This window comes from Brachyhypopomus gauderio, chromosome 12 (genome assembly GCF_052324685.1).
Source record: "Brachyhypopomus gauderio isolate BG-103 chromosome 12, BGAUD_0.2, whole genome shotgun sequence".
Classification (NCBI taxonomy): Eukaryota; Metazoa; Chordata; class Actinopteri; order Gymnotiformes; family Hypopomidae; genus Brachyhypopomus; species Brachyhypopomus gauderio.
Window position 1 is genome coordinate 23,086,720 of NC_135222.1, and position 20,094 is coordinate 23,106,813.

Here is a 20,094-nt window from a genome sequence, read left to right on the forward strand (position 1 = left end):
ACACACACACACACACACAAACACACCATCACTACACTCACATACACACCGCCCATCACTACACACACACATCACACACAACACCCATCACTACACACACACATCACACACACACCACCCATCACTACACACACACATTACACACGCACCACTTACCATCAGACGTGTTTGTTCCACATTTCTGGACATAGCTCTGTAGTATTTGACCCTGTTGGAGTGTGTTGTGCAGTGCCTGATTCACAGCTGAACTCTCAGACTCTCTGATTGGCTCTGCCGGCCCTGCGTGACGTTGGTGGGCGGTGCTTAGACTTGCTGGTGCTGTGTGTGGTGCAGGATGAGTGTGGGCAGTTTGCGTGCGACGGCCTGGCGCAGGTGCACTGGGTGTCCTTCCTGGATGGACGACAGCGAGTGCTACTCTTCACTGAAGACGTTGCCGTGGTAACAAAAGCTTGTCAGGCTGAGGAACTGGAGCAGTTCCAGCAGGAAGTGACAATCTCGCTGCAGAATCTGGGCCTGTCGCTCATCAACAATGACTACAAACAGGAAGTGGCATACGTTGGCATCACCAGGTGAAGAGACGCCCCCTCCTCCCCTAACGGGCTGTAACATTAGCTAAAGTAACTGATGGACCCCACATGAAATTATAGGAATTTGCTTCTTACTGATAATGAAACCCAAAACAGGCATAAAATATCATTTTTATATTATGTATTTGTTTAGTAGATGTGATCTTGTGGTAGTAAAGAGCAAGACATGCCAGCTCAGAAGGAACGAGTTGCAATGATTGTAGATGAAAACCTTAACCCTAAACCTTAACCCCTAGACCTTAACCCCTAAACCTTAACCCCTAAACCTTAACCCCTAGACCTTAACCCCTAGACCTTAACCCCTAGACCTTAACCCTAGACCTTAACCCCTAGACCTTAACCCCTAGACCTTAACCCCTAGACCTTAACCCCTAGACCTTAACCATAAACCTTAACCCTAAACCTTAACCCCTAGACCTTAACCCTAAACCTTAACCCCTAGACCTTAACCATAAACCTTAACCCCTAGACCTTAACCATAAACCTTAACCCTAAACCTTAACCCCTAGACCTTAACCATAAACCTTAACCCCTAGACCTTAACCATAAACCTTAACCATAAACCTTAACCATAAACCTTAACCATAAACCTTAACCATAAACCTTAACCCTAAACCTTAACCCTAGCCCAGAAGGTCATAAAGGTTCACTCACTTTAACTTTGTTTAGTTCTGGTGTGGTGTGGGAGATGAAGCCGAAGAACCGCTGGAAGTCGTTTAACTGTAAGAACATCGGCCTTTTGGAGAAGGCCTACCAGAACCACATCAGCAACCAGACAGAACCAGGCTGGATCAAACTGGAAACTGGGCTTGAGGTGAAGCAAGCCTTTCACAAACACACAGACCATGAAGCATTTACCAGGTCCAGTTGTAAGTGTGTGTGTGTGTGTGTGTGTGTGTGTGTGTGTGTGTGTGTGTGTGTGTGTGTGTGTGTATGTGTATGTGTATGTGTGTGTGTGTGTGTGTGTGTGTGTGTGTGTGTGTGTGTGATCAGGTGAACTTTGCAAGGGTACCCATGCTGATGAGACACCCATTCTCCTGCCCCATTCGGAGGAACTTCCTTTCTGGGATCCATGTGGAGCTGAAGCAGTCTCCACACCAGAGGAGTCTCAGGGCCCAGCTCCACTGGCTGCAGGTATCAGCACAACAGTGCACGGGACAGTGGGTGGAGCTTACCACAGTGGGTGGAGCATACCACAGTGGGCGGAGCACAGGACAGTAGGCAGATCAGGGCATAGTGGGAGCACAGTGCAAAGCTTTGCAGGACCAGTTAAGTGCAGACAGGGGCAGGTAAACCTAAACCTAGTACAGATGGGGACAGGTAAACCTAAACCTAGTACAGATGGGGACAGGTAAAGAAAATTGGACATATTGTTCACCTCAGTCAGACCCTGTCATACCACAGCTGACATTGAGAGAAAAAACATACCTTAGAGTCAGGACTGTGTGGTTAGGGTAGAGACCCATGCAATTTGTAATAAATTATGTGATCAACTGCTTACATAATGCACACATGTACTGCAGGTACATGTTGCTCAGTGTGTGTGTGTGTGTGTGTGTGTGTGTGTGTGTGTGTGTGTGTGTGTGTGTGTGTGTGTGTGTTTCAGGTGGATAACCAGCTGAGTGGAGCCATCTTCCCCATCGTCTTCCACCCCGTCCCCCCGCCCAAGTCTGTTGCTCTGGACTCAGGTGTGATGTGGTGGGAGCCCTTAACCCCGAGGGTTGAACCGCTGTCCCTGTTTTTGGGACCGTGTAAACATTTATGTCAGATGCTTGAGTACTGCAGGCACTAACTACAGGTCTGTTCATGTTTCATTTGTGTGTATTTAGAGCCAAAGCCCTTTATTGATATAAGCATCATCACCAGATTTAATGAACACAGCCAAGTGATGCAGTTTAAGTAAGTCCTGCTTTATTTCAGCCTTCATATCTCTTATTCTCAGCTTTCATAACTCTCTTCATAAATCTATTGTGTGTGTGTGTGTGTGTGTGTGTGTGTGTGTGTGTGTGTGTGTGTGTGTGTGTGTGTGTGTGTGTGTGTGTGTGTGTGCGTGTGTGTGTGTGTGCAGATACTTCATGATGCTAGTGCAAGAAATGGCTGTTAAGATTGATCAGGGCTTTTTGGCATCCATCCTCGCTCTATTTACCCCTGTTACCGACACACAGGAAGACAAACAGAAGGTAACTATGGCAACACAGGACGTGTACGTGCTGCTGAAGATGTTTATATAATTTATGAATCACGCTGGTAGGACTCACTGGTCCTAACCCTAAACCCTAACCCTAGGACTCACTGGTCCTAACCATAGGACTCGTTACCTAACCCTAACAAGACTGAGTAGTATGTTGTATAAGCCACACCGGGCTAAATCATATATCTACTGAACTGAACACATTTAACTGAGCTGATCAGTTTCCATCAGTTTCTGAACGTTGCCTGTAGCATTTCACATGCGACAGATTTGGCTTTCAGCCAGTGTTGTGCCGAATTCCGACTCCTCTTGTTTATCCGTGCAGAGAGGCTACAGATTATATTGTCGATTTATGTTTCTATGCATACAGTAAATAAGAGCTAGACTTTAATTATCCATCACAGCAAATGGCATTATCTATGTCCAAACCCACACTGGCTCAAGGGTGCTAATTATTTTAAATAAAATACACACTAGCTATACCGAAGTTCACCTCTGACCACATGACTTCGCAGTATTACAGCAGTATTGTGTCTAAACTATCTAGTTAGGACAAAACTAGAGTGCTCAATGAACTAAGTTATAATCACTGTAACTCCCGAATATCTGTAGCGTCTTTATGCGTGTGCAAACGAGGGGACTCAGATTCTGCCGTGGAGTCGGAATTTGGCACAACACATGTTGCTTTGAAAAAAAATCTCCGTCGTGCCTGCTGCTTACATGTGCTAAATGAAATTGAGCACTTTCTTCTTTGATTTACAACTTTGACCTACCACCTGATAAACTTTCTGCTCCGCCCCCTGACGGGTGAAGAAAAGTCTACAGAAAAGCTGCACCTCATTATAAGCCACATGGTACAAAGTGTGGGGGAAAAAGTAGCGACTTATAGTCCAAAAAATACAGTATATTATTAAGTAATAAACATAACATGGTTTACAATTACAATGTCTTTACAACTGTATTTTTAAAAGAAAGTAAGAAGATTTGAGACAATGTTGTGCTTGTATTAGAAAAAAGCACCTAAATAGTTATGTGTATGTATTGATAACATCTGTATCTGTGTTGAGACTAAACACCTCTGTTCACGCTGTATCTCTAACCTGTGTGTGTAGACTGGGCTGATTGAGCAGGACCTCCAGGCCCTGCAGGCCCAGCTGATGGAGAGCTCCATTAATGACGCTTCAGGACTCAGCTTCTTCCAACACTTCCACATCTCACCCGTTAAAGTGAGACTGAACCTTCACATTAAACACTGTCACCTCAACAATCATGTGTGTGAAAAACTGAATGTGTGTTTGTGTGTGATCATGTATGTGCTTGTGTGTGCATGTCTGTGTGTGTGTGTGTGTGCTTATGTGTATGCGTGTGTGTGTGTGTGCGTGTGTGTGCTTATGTGTATGCGTGTGTCTGTGTGTGTGTGTGTGCTTATGTGTATGCGTGTGTCTGTGTGTGTGTGTGTGTGTGTGTGTGTGTGTGTGCTTATGTGTATGCGTGTGTGTGTTTGTGTGTCTGTGTGTGTCTGTGTGTGTGTGTGCGCGCGTGCGTGTGTGTGTGTGTGTGTTTAGCTCCATCTGAGTCTGTCTCTGGGCTCCAGTGGCAATGACCCTGAGGGTGATATGGTTGCTATCCAATCAGTCAATCTTCTTCTTAAAAGCATCGGAGCAACTCTTACAGACGTAGATGACCTCATCTTTAAGTGAGTATCACAGCTCACAGGTTAGGAGTGCACTCACCTCCTGATGTCATAAATGTTAGCTGAAATGAGGTTATAAATGCTAACTCAAATTATGTTATAAATTATTACTCGAATAGCAGCACTGTTCTCTTTGAATCTTTGACGGTGTCTGCAGACTGGCTTGCTTTGAGGTGAAGTACCAGTTCTACCGCAGAGAGAAACTGATGTGGGCTGTAATTAGACATTACACTGAACAGGTCAGACTTTCTTACTCACACAGAAACACACAGGCCCACACACATGTATTATGTATTCTAGCTGTCTTTTCCCTTCTGTGGCTGTGCAGTTCCTGAAGCAGATGTATGTGCTGGTGCTGGGCCTGGATGTCCTGGGAAACCCCTTTGGTCTCATCCGGGGACTCTCGGAGGGGGTGGAGGCCTTCTTCTACGAGCCCTTCCAGGTCTGAGATTCCATCATTCGTTTTTCTGTGTCCCTAGAGTAGAAGGAGTGTATGGGGAGGTGTAGATAGAGTAGAGGGAGTGTATGGGGAGGTGTAGATAGAGTAGAGGGAGTGTGTGGGGAGGTGTAGATAGAGTAGAGGGGGTGAGTGGGGAGGTGTAGAGTAGAGGGAGTGTATGGGGAGGTGTAGATAGAGTAGAGGGAGTGTGTGGGGAGGTGTAGATAGAGTAGAGGGAGTGTATGGGGAGGTGTAGAGTAGAGGGGGTGAGTGGGGAGGTGTAGAGTAGAGGGGGTGAATGGGGAGGTGTAGAGTAGAGGCAGTGTATGGGGAGGTGTAGAGTAGAGGGGGTGTATGGGGAGGTGTAGAGTAGAGGGGGTGAGTGGGGAGGTGTAGAGTAGAGGGAGTGTATGGGGAGGTGTAGAGTAGAGGGAGTGTATGGGGAGGTGTAGATAGAGTAGAGGGAGTGTGTGGGGAGGTGTAGAGTAGAGGGAGTGTATGGGGAGGTGTAGATAGAGTAGAGGGAGTGTGTGGGGAGGTGTAGAGTAGAGGGAGTGTATGGGGAGGTGTAGAGTAGAGGGGGTGAGTGGGGAGGTGTAGAGTAGAGGGAGTGTATGGGGAGGTGTAGAGTAGAGGGAGTGTATGGGGAGGTGTAGAGTAGAGGGGGTGTATGGGGAGGTGTAGAGTAGAGGGGGTGAGTGGGGAGGTGTAGAGTAGAGGGAGTGTATGGGGAGGTGTAGAGTAGAGGGAGTGTATGGGGAGGTGTAGATAGAGTAGAGAGAGTGTGTGGGGAGGTGTAGAGTAGAGGGAGTGTATGGGGAGGTGTAGAGTAGAGGGGGTGAGTGGGGAGGTGTAGAGTAGAGGGAGTGTATGGGGAGGTGTAGAGTAGAGGGAGTGAGTGGGGAGGTGTACAGTAGAGGGTGTATGGGGAGGTGTAGAGTAGAGGGAGTGTATGGGGAGGTGTAGATAGAGTAGAGGGAGTGTATGGGGAGGTGTAGAGTAGAGTAGAGGGAGTGTATGGGGAGGTGTAGAGTAGAGTAGAGGGGGTGAGTGGGGAGGTGTAAAGTAGAAGGAGTGTATGAGGAGGTGTAGATAGAGTAGAAGGAGTGTATGAGGAGGTGTAGATAGAGTAGAGGGAGTGTATGGGGAGGTGTAGAGTAGAGGGGGTGTATGGGGAGGTGTAGAGTAGAGGGAGTGTGTGGGGAGGTGTAGAGTAGAGGGAGTGTGTGGGGAGGTGTAGAGTAGAGGGAGTGTATGGGGAAGTGTAGAGTAGAGGGAGTGTATGGGGAGGTGTAGAGTAGAGGGAGTGTGTGGGGAGGTGTAGAGTAGAGGGGGTGTGTGGGGAGGTGTAGATAGAGTAGAGGGAGTGTGTGGGGAGGTGTAGAGTAGAGGGAGTGTGGGGAGGTGTAGAGTAGAGGGGGTGTGTGGGGAGGTGTAGATAGAGTAGAGGGAGTGTGTGGGGAGGTGTAGAGTAGAGGGGGTGTATGGGGAGGTGTAGAGTAGAGGGGGTGTATGGGGAGGTGTAGAGTAGAGGGGGTGTATGGGGAGGTGTAGAGTAGAGGGGGTGTATGGGGAGGTGTAGAGTAGAGGGAGTGTGTGGGGAGGTGTAGAGTAGAGGGAGTGTGTGGGGAGGTGTAGAGTAGAGGGAGTGTATGGGGAGGTGTAGAGTAGAGGGGGTGTGTGGGGAGGTGTAGAGTAGAGGGGGTGTGTGGGGAGGTGTAGAGTAGAGGGAGTGTGTGGGGAGGTGTAGAGTAGAGGGAGTGTGTGGGGAGGTGTAGAGTAGAGGGAGTGTGTGGGGAGGTGTAGAGTAGAGGGAGTGTGTGGGGAGGTGTAGATAGAGTAGAGAGGGTGTATGGGGAGGTGTAGATAGAGTAGAGAGGGTGTGTGGGGAGGTGTAGAGTAGAGGGGGTGTATGGGGAGGTGTGGAGTAGAGGGAGTGTATGGGGAGGTGTAGAGTAGAGGGAGTGTATGGGGAGGTGTAGATAGAGTAGAGGGAGTGAGTGGGGAGGTGTAGAGTAGAGGGAGTGTGTGGGGAGGTGTAGAGTAGAGGGAGTGTGTGGGGAGGTGTAGAGTAGAGGGAGTGTGTGGGGAGGTGTAGAGTAGAGGGAGTGTATAGGGAGGTGTAGAGTAGAGGGAGTGTATGGGGAGGTGTAGAGTAGAGGGAGTGTATGGGGAGGTGTAGAGTAGAGGGAGTGTATGGGGAGGTGTAGAGTAGAGGGAGTGTGTGGGGAGGTGTAGAGTAGAGGGTGTGTGTGGGGAGGTGTAGAGTAGAGGGTGTGTGTGGGGAGGTGTAGAGTAGAGGGAGTGTGTGGGGAGGTGTAGAGTAGAGGGAGTGTGTGGGGAGGTGTAGAGTAGAGGGAGTGTATGGGGAGGTGTAGAGTAGAGGGTGTGTGTGGGGAGGTGTAGAGTAGAGGGTGTGTGTGGGGAGGTGTAGAGTAGAGGGGGTGTGTGGGGAGGTGTAGAGTAGAGGGAGTGTATGGGGAGGTGTAGAGTAGAGGGTGTGTGTGGGGAGGTGTAGAGTAGAGGGAGTGTGTGGGGAGGTGTAGAGTAGAGGGAGTGTGTGGGGAGGTGTAGAGTAGAGGGAGTGTGTGGGGAGGTGTAGAGTAGAGGGAGTGTGTGGGGAGGTGTAGAGTAGAGGGAGTGTGTGGGGAGGTGTAGAGTAGAGGGAGTGTGTGGGGAGGTGTAGAGTAGAGGGAGTGTGTGGGGAGGTGTAGAGTAGAGGGTGTGTGTGGGGAGGTGTAGGGTAGAGGGTGTATGGGGAGGTGTAGGGTAGAGGGTGTATGGGGAGGTGTAGAGTAGAGGGAGTGTATGGGGAGGTGTAGAGTAGAGGGAGTGTATGGGGAGGTGTAGGGTAGAGGGAGTGTATGGGGAGATGTAGAGTAGAGGGGGTGTATGGGGAGGTGTAGGGTAGAGGGTGTATGGGGAGGTGTAGAGTAGAGGGAGTGTGTGGGGAGGTGTAGAGTAGAGGGAGTGTATGGGGAGGTGTAGAGTAGAGGGTGTGTGTGGGGAGGTGTAGAGTAGAGGGAGTGTGTGGGGAGGTGTAGAGTAGAGGGAGTGTGTGGGGAGGTGTAGAGTAGAGGGAGTGTGTGGGGAGGTGTAGAGTAGAGGGAGTGTGTGGGGAGGTGTAGAGTAGAGGGAGTGTGTGGGGAGGTGTAGAGTAGAGGGTGTGTGTGGGGAGGTGTAGAGTAGAGGGGGTGTGTGGGGAGGTGTAGAGTAGAGGGAGTGTATGGGGAGGTGTAGGGTAGAGGGTGTATGGGGAGGTGTAGGGTAGAGGGAGTGTATGGGGAGGTGTAGAGTAGAGGGAGTGTATGGGGAGGTGTAGGGTAGAGGGAGTGTATGGGGAGATGTAGAGTAGAGGGGGTGTATGGGGAGGTGTAGGGTAGAGGGTGTATGGGGAGGTGTAGAGTAGAGGGAGTGTATGGGGAGGTGTAGAGTAGAGGGAGTGTATGGGGAGGTGTAGGGTAGAGGGTGTATGGGGAGGTGTAGAGTAGAGGGAGTGTATGGGGAGGTGTAGAGTAGAGGGAGTGTATGGGGAGTTGTAGGGTAGAGGGAGTGTATGGGGAGGTGTAGAGTAGAGGGAGTGTATGGGGAGGTGTAGAGTAGAGGGGGTGTGTGGGGAGGTGTAGAGTAGAGGGAGTGTATGGGGAGGTGTAGAGTAGAGGGAGTGTATGGGGAGATGTAGAGTAGAGGGGGTGTGTGGGGAGGTGTAGAGTAGAGGGGGTGTGTGGGGAGGTGTAGAGTAGAGGGGGTGTATGGGGAGGTGTAGAGTAGAGGGGGTGTATGGGGAGGTGTAGAGTAGAGGGAGTGTGTGGGGAGGTGTAGAGTAGAGGGGGTGTATGGGGAGGTGTAGAGTAGAGGGAGTGTATGGGGAGGTGTAGAGTAGAGGGGGTGTGTGGGGAGGTGTAGAGTAGAGGGAGTGTGTGGGGAGGTGTAGAGTAGAGGGAGTGTATGGGGAGGTGTAGAGTAGAGGGAGTGTATGGGGAGGTGTAGAGTAGAGGGAGTGTGTGGGGAGGTGTAGAGTAGAGGGAGTGTATGGGGAGGTGTAGAGTAGAAGGAGTGTATGGGGAGGTGTAGAGTAGAGGGAGTGTGTGGGGAGGTGTAGAGTAGAGGGAGTGTGTGGAGAGGTGTAGAGTAGCATCTCTTGTCCATGTGCCAGAGGACATTACGGTCCATATTTCTCTTTTTAATCAGGGAGCAGTTCAGGGACCGGAGGAGTTTGCAGAAGGTTTTGTTATTGGTGTGCGTAGTCTGCTGGGCCATACAGTGGGTATGTGTGACTAAACACACACACACACACACACACACACACACACACACACACACACACACATCCACTCACACACACACACACACACACACACACACACACACCAAACTCACACACACACACACACACACACACACACACACTCACACACACACACACACATCAACTCACACACATATCCACACACACACACACACACACACACACACACACACACACACACACACACACACACACACACATCAACTCACACACACATCCACTCACACACACATCCACTCACACACACATCCACACACACACACATCCACTCCCACACACACACACACACACACACACACACACACACATCCACACATTTATGTTCATTACAACACACACATGCCTCCTTCCTGTCCTGTAGGGGGTGCTGCAGGGATGGTGTCTCGTATAACGGGTTCGGTGGGGAAGGGACTAGCAGCCATCACTATGGACAAGGAGTACCAGCAGAAACGCAGAGAGGAGATGAACCGACCGCCCAGAGACTTTGGAGAGAGTCTGGCCAGGGGGGGGAAGGGCCTTCTCAAGGTGTGTGTGTGTGTGTGTGTGTGTGTGTGTGTGTGTGTGTGTGTGTGTGTGTGTGTGAGTTGATGTGTTTGTGTGTGTGGGTGTGTGTGTGTGTGGATGTGTGTGTTTGTGTTTGTGTGACTCTCTGATGTTTCTTACAGGGAATGGTGGGAGGTGTGACTGGGATTGTCACCAAGCCTGTGGAGGGTACAACCAATCACAGCACCTTCACACAATCACAGCCAATCACAGTTAATCAGGGCTAATGCCTGTCAATCACAATTACTCCCAACTAACCATGTCTAATGTCAAACAACCACAACCAAATGTTAATCCGGACTAGTCCCAGTCGTGACTGAGTGACACAGCCGTGTGTGTGACTGCCGGCTCAGACGTTGTGGCTGTGGTTTCTGTTGTAGGTGCAAAGAAAGAGGGTGTGGCCGGCTTCTTTAAGGGCATCGGGAAGGGGCTGGTGGGCGTGGTGGCCCAGCCTACAGGGGGCATCGTGGACATGGCTAGCAGCACCTTTCAAGGGATCCAGAGGTTAGACACACACACACACACACACACACACAGAGGGGACTGCCTCTGCCCCGTTTTTTGATGAGTTACGTTTCTTCTGGTCTTTTCTTCTGTGGAATGTTTGATGTTGAGTTTGTTTTTCTTGTGTGTTTACTAATTTTGTGTTCTCATGAGTTAATACCTGGAAATATGTTTTTTGTTCAGCATGTGCGTGTGTTTTAAGTAATCCTGTTTGTTTGGAGAGGGGCCAGTTTAAACACAGTCAAGGGTCTTTTGTGTTCACACACGATCAGGCTCCCTGCTGCGAGTTCAGTGTAAAACGCCCTGCTGCGTGTGCAGGGTAAAACGCCCTGCTGCGTGTGCAGGGTAAAACGCCCTGCTGGCATGAATGTTTTTCACTGCAGGAAAAGAAATGCTGTCAAGGTAAGCAGTGCATCATGGGTAGTGGAGGATGCAGACTGTGGCACAGTGCATCATGGGTAGTGGAGGAGTGCATTTTTCTTCCATTATTATGTAAAAAAGACTTGAGCAGAAATGGGTGAATGTTGCCCTCATCACTGCACCGTGTTCCTGACCTCCTGTCATCTTCACTGGGGTGTGTTGTGTAGGCTGACACAAAGATAAGAGCAGAGAACACACAGTAGAGAAACACACAGTTGCCCAGATTGAGCCCCTGGTTATATTTAGTTAATGTTGAGCACATTCTCTCTCTCTGGGTGTGTGTGTGTCTTTCTCTCTCTCTGGGGGTGTGTGTGTGTCAGTCTCTCTCTGGGGGGGTGTGTCTCTCGCTGTCTCTCTGGGAGTGTGTCTCTCTGTGTCTCTGGGTGTGTGTGTGTCTCTCTCTCTCTCTGGGGGTGTGTCTCTCTCTCTCTTGGGGTGTGTGTCTCTCTCTGTGTCTCTGGGGGTGTGTGTGTCTCCCTCTCTCTGGAGTTGTCTCTCTCTCTCTCTCTGGGGGTGTCTCTCTCTCTCTCTGGGTGTGTATGTGTGTGTGTGTCTCTCTCTCTCTCTGGGGGTGTGTGTGTCTCTCTCGCTCTCTCTCTCTCTCTGGGGGTGTGTGTGTGTCTCTCTCTCTCTGGGGGTGTGTGTGTCTCTCTCTCTCCGGGGGTGTGTGTGTCTCTCTCTCTTTCTCTCTGGGGGTGTGTGTGTGTCTCTCTCTCTCTCTCTGTGGGTGTCTCTCTCTCTCTCTCTCTCTCTCTCTCTCTCTCTCTCTCTCTCTGGGTGTGTGTGTGTCTCTCTCCCTTTCATTCTGGGGGTGTGTCTCTCTCTCTCTTTCTCTCTGGGTGTGTGTGTGTGTGTGTGTCTCTCTCTCTCTCTGGGGTGTGTGTGTGTGTCTCTCTCTCTGGGGGTGTGTGTCTCTCTCTCTCTTTCTGGGGGTGTGTGTGTGTGTGTCTCTCTCTCTCTCTGGGGGTATGTGTGTGTCTCTCTCTCTCTGTGGGTGTGTGTGTGTCTCTCTCTCTCTCTGGGGTGTGTGTGTGTGTGTCTCTCTCTGGGGTGTGTCTCTCTCTCTCTCTTTTTCTGGGTGTGTGTGTGTGTGTGTGTGTGTCTCTCTCTCTCTCTGGGGGTGTGTGTGTCTCTCTCTCTCTCTCTCTCTCTCTCTCTCTCTCTCTCTGGGGTGTGTCTCTCTCTGTGTCTCTGCCTATTCTGCTCTTCAGTCCCAGTGCACGAGCTCATTGCCTTGCTTCTCTACTCTAATATAACAGCCCTGCAAGGACTAACCAGGTCCAGCTTGTCCAGCCAATTGCAAAGAAGCATCCTCATCTCCATGGCACTTTAGAGACGATGTTAACCAATACCACTGACTGCTTTTCCCATCCCCCCAATCCCCATGAAATAAGTACCAAACATATTTTATTGTGTGGTTTTCCCATGCATTTTAAACCATACACCCCCACATCCAAGACCCTCTCTGCTGTGAGTTGCATAACCGTCCACCACTCCCTTTCACACACTCCCTTCTGATTAAATTGATATCCTTGTTGTTTCATGCCTACACAATAGTGGTAACGTAAGGTGAGAGATAAAGACATTTCACACAATAGCATGACTAAACGCTGACACGTGAGAGCAGTTATGACTAAACGCTGATACGTGAGAGCAGTTGTGTTTAAATGTTGACACGTGAGAGCAGTTATGTTTAAACGTTGACACGTGAGAGCAGTTATGTTTAAACGCTGACACGTGAGAGCAGTTATGATTAAACGCTGACACGTGAGAGCAGTTATGTTTAAATGTTGACATGTGAGAGCAGTTGTGATTAAACGCTGACACGTGAGAGCAGTTATGTTTAAACGTTGACACGTGAGAGCAGTTATGATTAAACGCTGACACGTAAGAGCAGTTATGTTTAAATGTGGACACGTGAGAGCAGTTGTGATTAAACGCTGACACGTGAGAGCAGTAATGTTTAAACATTGACACGTGAGACCAGTTGTGATTAAACGCTGACACGTGAGAGCAGTTATGTTTAAACGTTGACACATGAGAGCAGTTGTGATTAAACACTGACACGTGAGAGCAGTTGTGATTAAACGCTGACACGTGAGAGCAGTTATGTTTAAACGCTGACACGTGAGAGCAGTTATGTTTAAACATTGACACGTGAGAGCAGTTATGTTTAAACATTGACACGTGAGAGCAGTTGTGATTAAACGCTTACACGTGAGAGCAGTTATGTTTAAACGTTGACACGTGAGAGCAGTTGTGATTAAACGTTGACACGTAAGAGCAGTTATGTTTAAATGTTGACACGTGAGGGCAGTTTTGATTAAATGCCCCTGGCATGCGAGAGCAGTTGTGATTAAACGCTGATAGTTAGAGCAGTTGTGATTAAACGCTGACACATTGAGAGCAGTTATGATTAAATGTTGACACGTGAGAGCAGTTATAATTAACGTTAACATGTGAGAACAGCTATGATTAAATGCTGACATGTGCGAGGAATTTTTGATTAAACGCCGCTGACATGTGAGGGCAGTTATGATTAAACGCTGACACATGAGAGTAGTTATGATTCAACGCTGACACGTGAGGGCAGTTGTGATTAAACGTTGACACGTGAGGGCAGTTATGATTAAACGCTGACCCGTGAGAGCAGTTATGATTAAACATTGACACGTGAGGGCAGTTTTGATTAAATGCTGACACGTGGCACATGGTGGATGAAATTTACATCATGGCTGACGTCTGGCTCCCTCGTCATATCTTGGAGTTAGATTCATTTCTCGGAGTGAAAAAAAAACTCAGAATCCAACATCGTATCTCAGAAATGTCATTAGTTGGTTTAGTCGTATCTCGGGGTTGAACGGTACATGGTGTGATAGAGTATAATATAAACACTTAAACACAGACTAATGACACAGTTTAATATTCACCTGTTCATGAAGCCTTAAAGCAGCTAGATTCTCTGGCTATACATTTTATTTGCTGTGCTAAAATTTCACTTTTTGAATTTAATTACTGAAATAAAATGACTTTTCGATTCTATTGTAATTTATTGGGGTGCACCTTAATATAGCAAAGTCTGATAAACTGGATGTAAGTGCAGGATTTGATTGCCAGGGTGGCGGAGTCGACTGAGGAGGTGACCAAGCTGAGGCCCGTTCGACTCGTTCGAGAGGACGGGATCATCCGTCCATACGAGCACCACGAGTCACAGGGTTACGACCTTTTCCAGGTGAGGACATTCCAGAATTCTTCCTCACCTCTCCACCAACTTCACTAACACTCTGACCCTATTGGAATAAATTCCCTGGATTCATATCTAATAGCTAAAAGCTAGCGTGTAAACGATGACGAATATGGTGCTACGTCCAAACTGCTCCTGCTCTGCTGTTAGCTCCGTTCTCCTGCTCTGCTGTTAGCTCTGTTCTCCTGCTCTCCGCTCCTCTCCTGTTCTCCTTTCTCTGGACTGATATGTTCTTATCTTTTCTTTCCTTTCTTTCATTCGCAGCCTGATGAGGAATAACAGCTTTGGGATTCTTATGGCATCGCAAAACTAATCCCACACACACAGCTAAGATACACAGAGGCTACTCCTGATTACAGCACTGCAGTTGCTGAAGATAGTGATTCTTATTCCTGATCCTTCTTCCACTCCCAAATGACCTACATGTGCCTCTGTGTATAATTATTGTGTTTGTAATGTTCTAGAAATGCTTAATCCTAAACTGCAGTTCACTTCGCATCTGTTTGTCGCTGTTTGTGGCTGTAGTCCTGCTCTGTTGTGTGTAATAATTGTAGTTTATTTTTTGCTGGAACAAGCCACTTTTTGGTTCATTCTACATTTTTAAACTAGTTTATGATGAATCCTTTTAGCCGTTAACCTTTTACACCATGGGACCTTCAACTTGGCAAAGAAATTTAAATAAAATCTAGGATAGCAATTTGAAGAAGACACAATCGCTTTTAAAGTTTCAGTTTATTCAAGGTAGCAAGCAACTATGATATGCTAAATCAGTAATTTGCATATACTAATAGCAATTAATTTATTGAAAAAACTTTTTTCCCCTATTTTTCTATTTTTTTTATTTATTCGTATTCCATGTCTCTAGTGTGTTAACATTGTACTATTGATTCAACAATATGTATATACATGCTGTTTATGTACGAATGTGAATTCGTCAGCAAATTAATATATCTTTATAAGAAATAATATTTAGCAAAGCATGACCAAATGAATGTCTAATGTATTTTCCTAGTGTGTATGTGTGTGCGTGTGTATAATATATATATATATATATATATATATATATATATATATATATATATATATATATATATATATATATATATAATGTGTGTGTATATATCAGTAGCGAACCGTGGCCATTAAACCTGGGCCCGCTAACATCCCCCCCCCCCAAAAAATTTTGTTTCCTCTCATAATGAACTGCAATAAAGAAAAAACTGAAGACGACAGTAGTTTTAGAAATGCAATAAACAATAACATCTGTACTACATAACTTCTTAAATAAAATAAAGTTCTACAGCTCCATGTTCCTCGGAAGCGGAATATGTAAATGAGGCGCACGAGGGCATCAAAGGAATGAATCGAAACTAGCTAGCGGTGGTACAATGATTGGTCAATTTTACTGTAATTTGAAACTGGCATTGCGCTGAATTATAACTGCCTGCCCCTCTGTAAATGAACAGCGGGCCCACCAATCACCAACATTCTGCGGAGGCATCACAGTCCTGATAGGGAGTGACTGGCTTTTGACTAGTATTATTATTATTATGACTAGTGACTAGTATTGTTAACTTTGTAAATCCTGTAAAGTGCTTTGTGACAACATATGTTGTGAAAAGCGCTATACAAATATATTTGATTTGATTTGATTTGACTGGCTCACAGGCTTCCACTTAACTTAACCCCTCACCTTCCAACACAGATTGAATAGACATGGTTGAATAATTTATTTGCTTATATTTTTGTAATTGTTTAGATGTCGATAGTCAAACTGAGATAAAATAAGTAGATAAAATAAAATTGAAAAAAAAAAACCCACATTTTTTTGTTTTTTTAAAGAATATTTTAGGCCCTCTGAGAGGGCGTAGAGGGCCCTGATTCGGCCCTGGTTCGCCACTGAGATATATATATATATATATATATATATATATATATATATACACTTCGGACTAAGCTAGGATGCAAATGAGTTAGACAAACAGTGCTTTTGATGTGTATAATCCAACTTTTTTGTCATACATCTTGTTTGAGTTCAGTGATTTGTTATAAATAATCATAATATCTGTAATAAATCCCCCTAGATATGATTTTGACCAGAATGTGTTATTTGAATACAAAACAACAAAAAGTTTAATCATGGCATTCCATAATTTGTCTTTGAGTAATAATTTGGGAAGCCTTGTATGTGAGATTCTGTTGGACTGAGTGTGTGTGTGTTTCAGAGGTCAGAGGTTAAACAGCTTGATGCAGAGTTCTTCAGAGAGCACTTTGAATATCCAGGACACAGAAAAACAAACATTATTGTCACCAACAGGTACTCGTCCTGATTACAGCTCACACACACACGGCACAGCCAAAAACACATGTCCCCACACACCTACAAACACAACATACACGTCCCACACACACACACCTACAAACACACCATACACATGTTCCCACACACACACACCTACAAACACACCATACACATGTCCCCACACACACACCTACAAACACACCATACACATGTCCCCACACACACACCTACAAACACACCATACACATGTCCCCACACAAACACCTACAAACACACCATACACATGTCCCCACACAAACACCTACAAACACACCATACACACGTCCCCACACAAACACACCTACAAACACAACATTCACATATCCCCAAACTTCCCAAATAACTTTGGGGAAAATTTCACCCACAAAAAAGCCAACAAACATGCCTCCAAACGCGACCAAAACACACTCCAAATCAGACCCCAAACCTGCCGTTAAACACATCCCAAAACACTTATAAATACACCTTTACCAAACCCCCTAACACTCCAAATCATAATTACAGTCACACGTCCAAGACTTTTAAATATCTCTGGAATACACTATAAATCTCACTCCAAACACTCCGAACAACCCCAAACATTACCAGAACCCATCTGTGGAGCTGATTAATGTGTGCATGCGCGCATGTGTGTGTGTTTGTGCGTGCGTGTCTTTGTGTGCGTGTGCGTGCGTGCGCGTGTGTGCGTCCTTCATGCAGGAGGGTGATGTGTATTAAAGAGATCGACTTGATTGGACATTTTAACAAAGAATGGGAGGTCCTGTTTGAGAACTTCCTGCAACCACCATGTTTGGAAGGAGGAGACGTGAAGATCTTTTACAAGGTACAGGCGTCTGTACACACTCCAGTATTAAGGTAATGCATTTATTATAAATGTAACCTGGTGACATCTTAAGATTGAAATTGGCTGCGTGTTGTGTGTTTAGGAACAAAATAAACTGAAGATCCTGAAGGATGTGCAGAGAGCAGTCAAGGTGGTGCAGTTCAGAGAGACGGAGCGGGCGGAGGTGACACCCCCCACACGCCCCTGATGTGCATGTCAATACTCACCTCTCACCTTTAGAAACGCATCATCTACTTTAATGCCGTTTGCCGGTTCAGTTTATACATTGAACAGTACAACTGGTTATACAGTAAACGTTTCAGCTCTTTGTAAGTTAATATTTGAGTGTAAGCGCTGCATAGCTCTGTGGTGTATGATCTGTAAACCACACGGTTCTTCATTAAGCTCCTACTGTCTTGTGGGCCCACAGAAACTGCAGTGTGCCATCCAGAACGCTCACCTGTCTCACCGGCAGCATCAGATGGTCAGACAGAAATCACAGCGCTTCCAGACAGCCAAGCCAGGCAGCACAGCCTGAGCACCGAAACAATATAATTCAGTATATGCACAGTATACTTCAGTATATGCACAGTATATTTCAGTATATGCACAGTATACTTTAGAAAATGCACAATATACTTCACAGTGCATCTGTTGAATTCACATTAAACATAAAGCATATTGATTCATTGTAAGCTCCAAACAAAATTAGACAGTAACAGTTCTTTGTCTTTCTGTTTTAAATCTCTACTTCTCTTTTGTTTTAGTTCTCTACTCATGCATGTACATTTGAAATCCCTAACTGCTGCTGGGATCCATGCTGTGTGCATTTGCTGTACATGGTTGGCCCACTGTGACTGAGATCTGTTAGAGGGCTGAGTGTCTGAAGGCCAAGCACACCTGCAGCTCTCCTGGGGGCCTTTGCTCCCTCGTGCCATGAAGTGCAGTGACGTTGTCCTGCTGTCACTCAGCACAGGATCAATTCCACTGATGCTAAAGTAATCCATCCCTGACTTTGCTCCAGAACTGAATCGGCTTCTTTTAACTTTATTTTTATCGACATGGCAGGTCTTTTGGTTTCTTCAGAATTGTCTTGATATTTGTGGTGGAATCTGAAAGTGTGGAGTCTCTAGAAAGCAAATAGAAGGGTTTCAGATCTGAATCCCTGAGTTTTGAGGTATTTTTACAGTAGTAAATTTAATAATAGTAGGATTTGTGAAGTAGTCTTGGTTCCATGAGTTTAGCTCACTCTGTTCAGTGTCCCACACAACTCCCTTTTCCCCTTGTCATGTTAGTCAGGTTCCTAAAGTTTACCCCAGACAGACCAATCAGTAACATGGATAGAGACAGAATCAGGCGAATGACGTTTCAGTGGTAAAAGCTCTGAGGTATTTTATTCTTAATGAAAATGTTTGTCTCTACTGAATTGATGCACTATGGATTTCTTATAATGAACAAATTGGACTGTAAAAATCCATCCTGAAAATGTTTATTGATCACTGTGAGCACAATTAAGTTGAGCACACTCAAACGAAAACTTTAATGTAATCAAGTCATTCAGTGCTCATTTCACTGATTAAATAAAAGCACTTTTGTCTTTCGGCCAGTAATAATCATTGTGCTTAAAGGCATATTTGTATTGATTGTATTTGCTATATAAAGCGTTTCTACACATATGAATTTAACTGATCTGGTTTTTGGTCGATATGAGAATGCGGGATTATGACACACCTAGAAAAATGCATAATGTTCCCGGATATGCTGAGCTGGACGATGGTGTGTTTACTGAAAGAGATTAACTGTACCTCTGGATGTCATTTTCTAGTTGGTGACAGACATGTGTGAGAGAAACAAAGAGAGAGACTGTGTGTGTGTGTGAGTGTGAGAGAGAGAGCGAGAGGCAGACTGTGTGTGAGAGAGTGAATGTGTGTGTGCGTGAGAGAGAGAGAGAGATGGTAAGTGTGAAGAACAGTCATATTCTCAGTGGTGATTCCATCTACCAACCCAGGGGAACACACCCACACTGCAGTTTCACTCCCCTTCAAACTCGCACACCTCAGACCTCAGCTGTGCTGGAACAGGCCGGTGTGTAAGGGCCCTGACCCACTGTGTAATCAGGATAAAACGGCACATTTTTCTTCAACAATGTCATAGGTTGTATGTACATTATCTAATGACGCAGTGACCACTCCCCTGACTGAGCACAAAAATATTTTATGTATTTTTATGATTATTTTTATTATTATTATTTAGCCCTGCATGGTGTGAGCCTTTGGAATAACTGGCTCGTGAACAAAATAGTAATCTAGGGTTTAGGGTTAGGGCACGAGCTAAGCCTCGGCTTCACGGACACATCTCAGCTGTCAGCTATAACCACAGCTGTCGTCACACAGTGGACCACAGAACGGCTCGTGATACAAACACGAATTAAACTTCTCCAGCAACAGAGCACGTGGAGCAGGGCTGGGAGAAGTGATCACGCGCACGCGGCATTAACAAATGTGCAGGCGCCACGCGGCGTGTCGGTGTTTCTGTGATTATCTAATAAAAATGGATTCCAACGGTGACGGTTTGACACCGTAAAAGGAACCGACTAAAGCTATCCACCTACCCAGACGGGTACAAAGGTAAACCCACTGTCACTGGTCCGTGGGTTTATCATTGTGTGCGCACCATGAGGTCAGTTACAACACAAGTACACTGATCATCCTGAAATCCCAAACCATAAATACATATTGACAGTGTTTAAGGTGTTCAAAACGTCTAAAACGCCGTTTAAGTTCTAGACTCATTTGAACATTTGAAAGACTGCTACCCACATTTTGTCTAGTCGTGAATGATCATATGGCAGTTCTATCTTATATAAATTTTAATTAAAACATTACTCGCGCTGATATTTTTTGCAGTAATACACAGCCCAGTCCATGCATGGTGCCTCGTGCAGTATCTTGGGGCGGTGTTTTACGGAAGTACGTCAGCAGCATAGTCAGTCATCACATG

At 46.2% G+C, this 20,094-nt stretch overlaps 1 protein-coding gene across 6 annotated transcripts in view; it reads left to right on the top strand.

The window, feature by feature from the left end:
• The window catches only part of vps13c (vacuolar protein sorting 13 homolog C), a 73,379-nt gene extending 54,605 nt beyond the window's left edge, over positions 1 to 18,774 (top strand). For all 6 annotated transcript variants that reach the window (XM_077023891.1, XM_077023893.1, XM_077023892.1 and 3 more), the window contains 19 exons: positions 334 to 569; positions 1,257 to 1,401; positions 1,581 to 1,721; positions 2,194 to 2,275; positions 2,417 to 2,486; positions 2,656 to 2,767; positions 3,891 to 4,004; positions 4,344 to 4,474; positions 4,629 to 4,710; positions 4,800 to 4,913; positions 9,102 to 9,177; positions 9,581 to 9,744; positions 9,885 to 9,930; positions 10,143 to 10,266; positions 13,804 to 13,918; positions 16,156 to 16,247; positions 16,971 to 17,094; positions 17,198 to 17,278; positions 17,525 to 18,774. In XM_077023891.1, coding sequence (XP_076880006.1) covers positions 334 to 569; positions 1,257 to 1,401; positions 1,581 to 1,721; positions 2,194 to 2,275; positions 2,417 to 2,486; positions 2,656 to 2,767; positions 3,891 to 4,004; positions 4,344 to 4,474; positions 4,629 to 4,710; positions 4,800 to 4,913; positions 9,102 to 9,177; positions 9,581 to 9,744; positions 9,885 to 9,930; positions 10,143 to 10,266; positions 13,804 to 13,918; positions 16,156 to 16,247; positions 16,971 to 17,094; positions 17,198 to 17,278; positions 17,525 to 17,632 — 2,157 coding nt within the window. In that variant the 3' untranslated portion in view covers positions 17,633 to 18,774. The remainder of the gene's footprint in view (positions 1 to 333; positions 570 to 1,256; positions 1,402 to 1,580; positions 1,722 to 2,193; positions 2,276 to 2,416; positions 2,487 to 2,655; positions 2,768 to 3,890; positions 4,005 to 4,343; positions 4,475 to 4,628; positions 4,711 to 4,799; positions 4,914 to 9,101; positions 9,178 to 9,580; positions 9,745 to 9,884; positions 9,931 to 10,142; positions 10,267 to 13,803; positions 13,919 to 16,155; positions 16,248 to 16,970; positions 17,095 to 17,197; positions 17,279 to 17,524) is intronic.
• Positions 18,775 to 20,094: the final 1,320 nt, after the last annotated feature.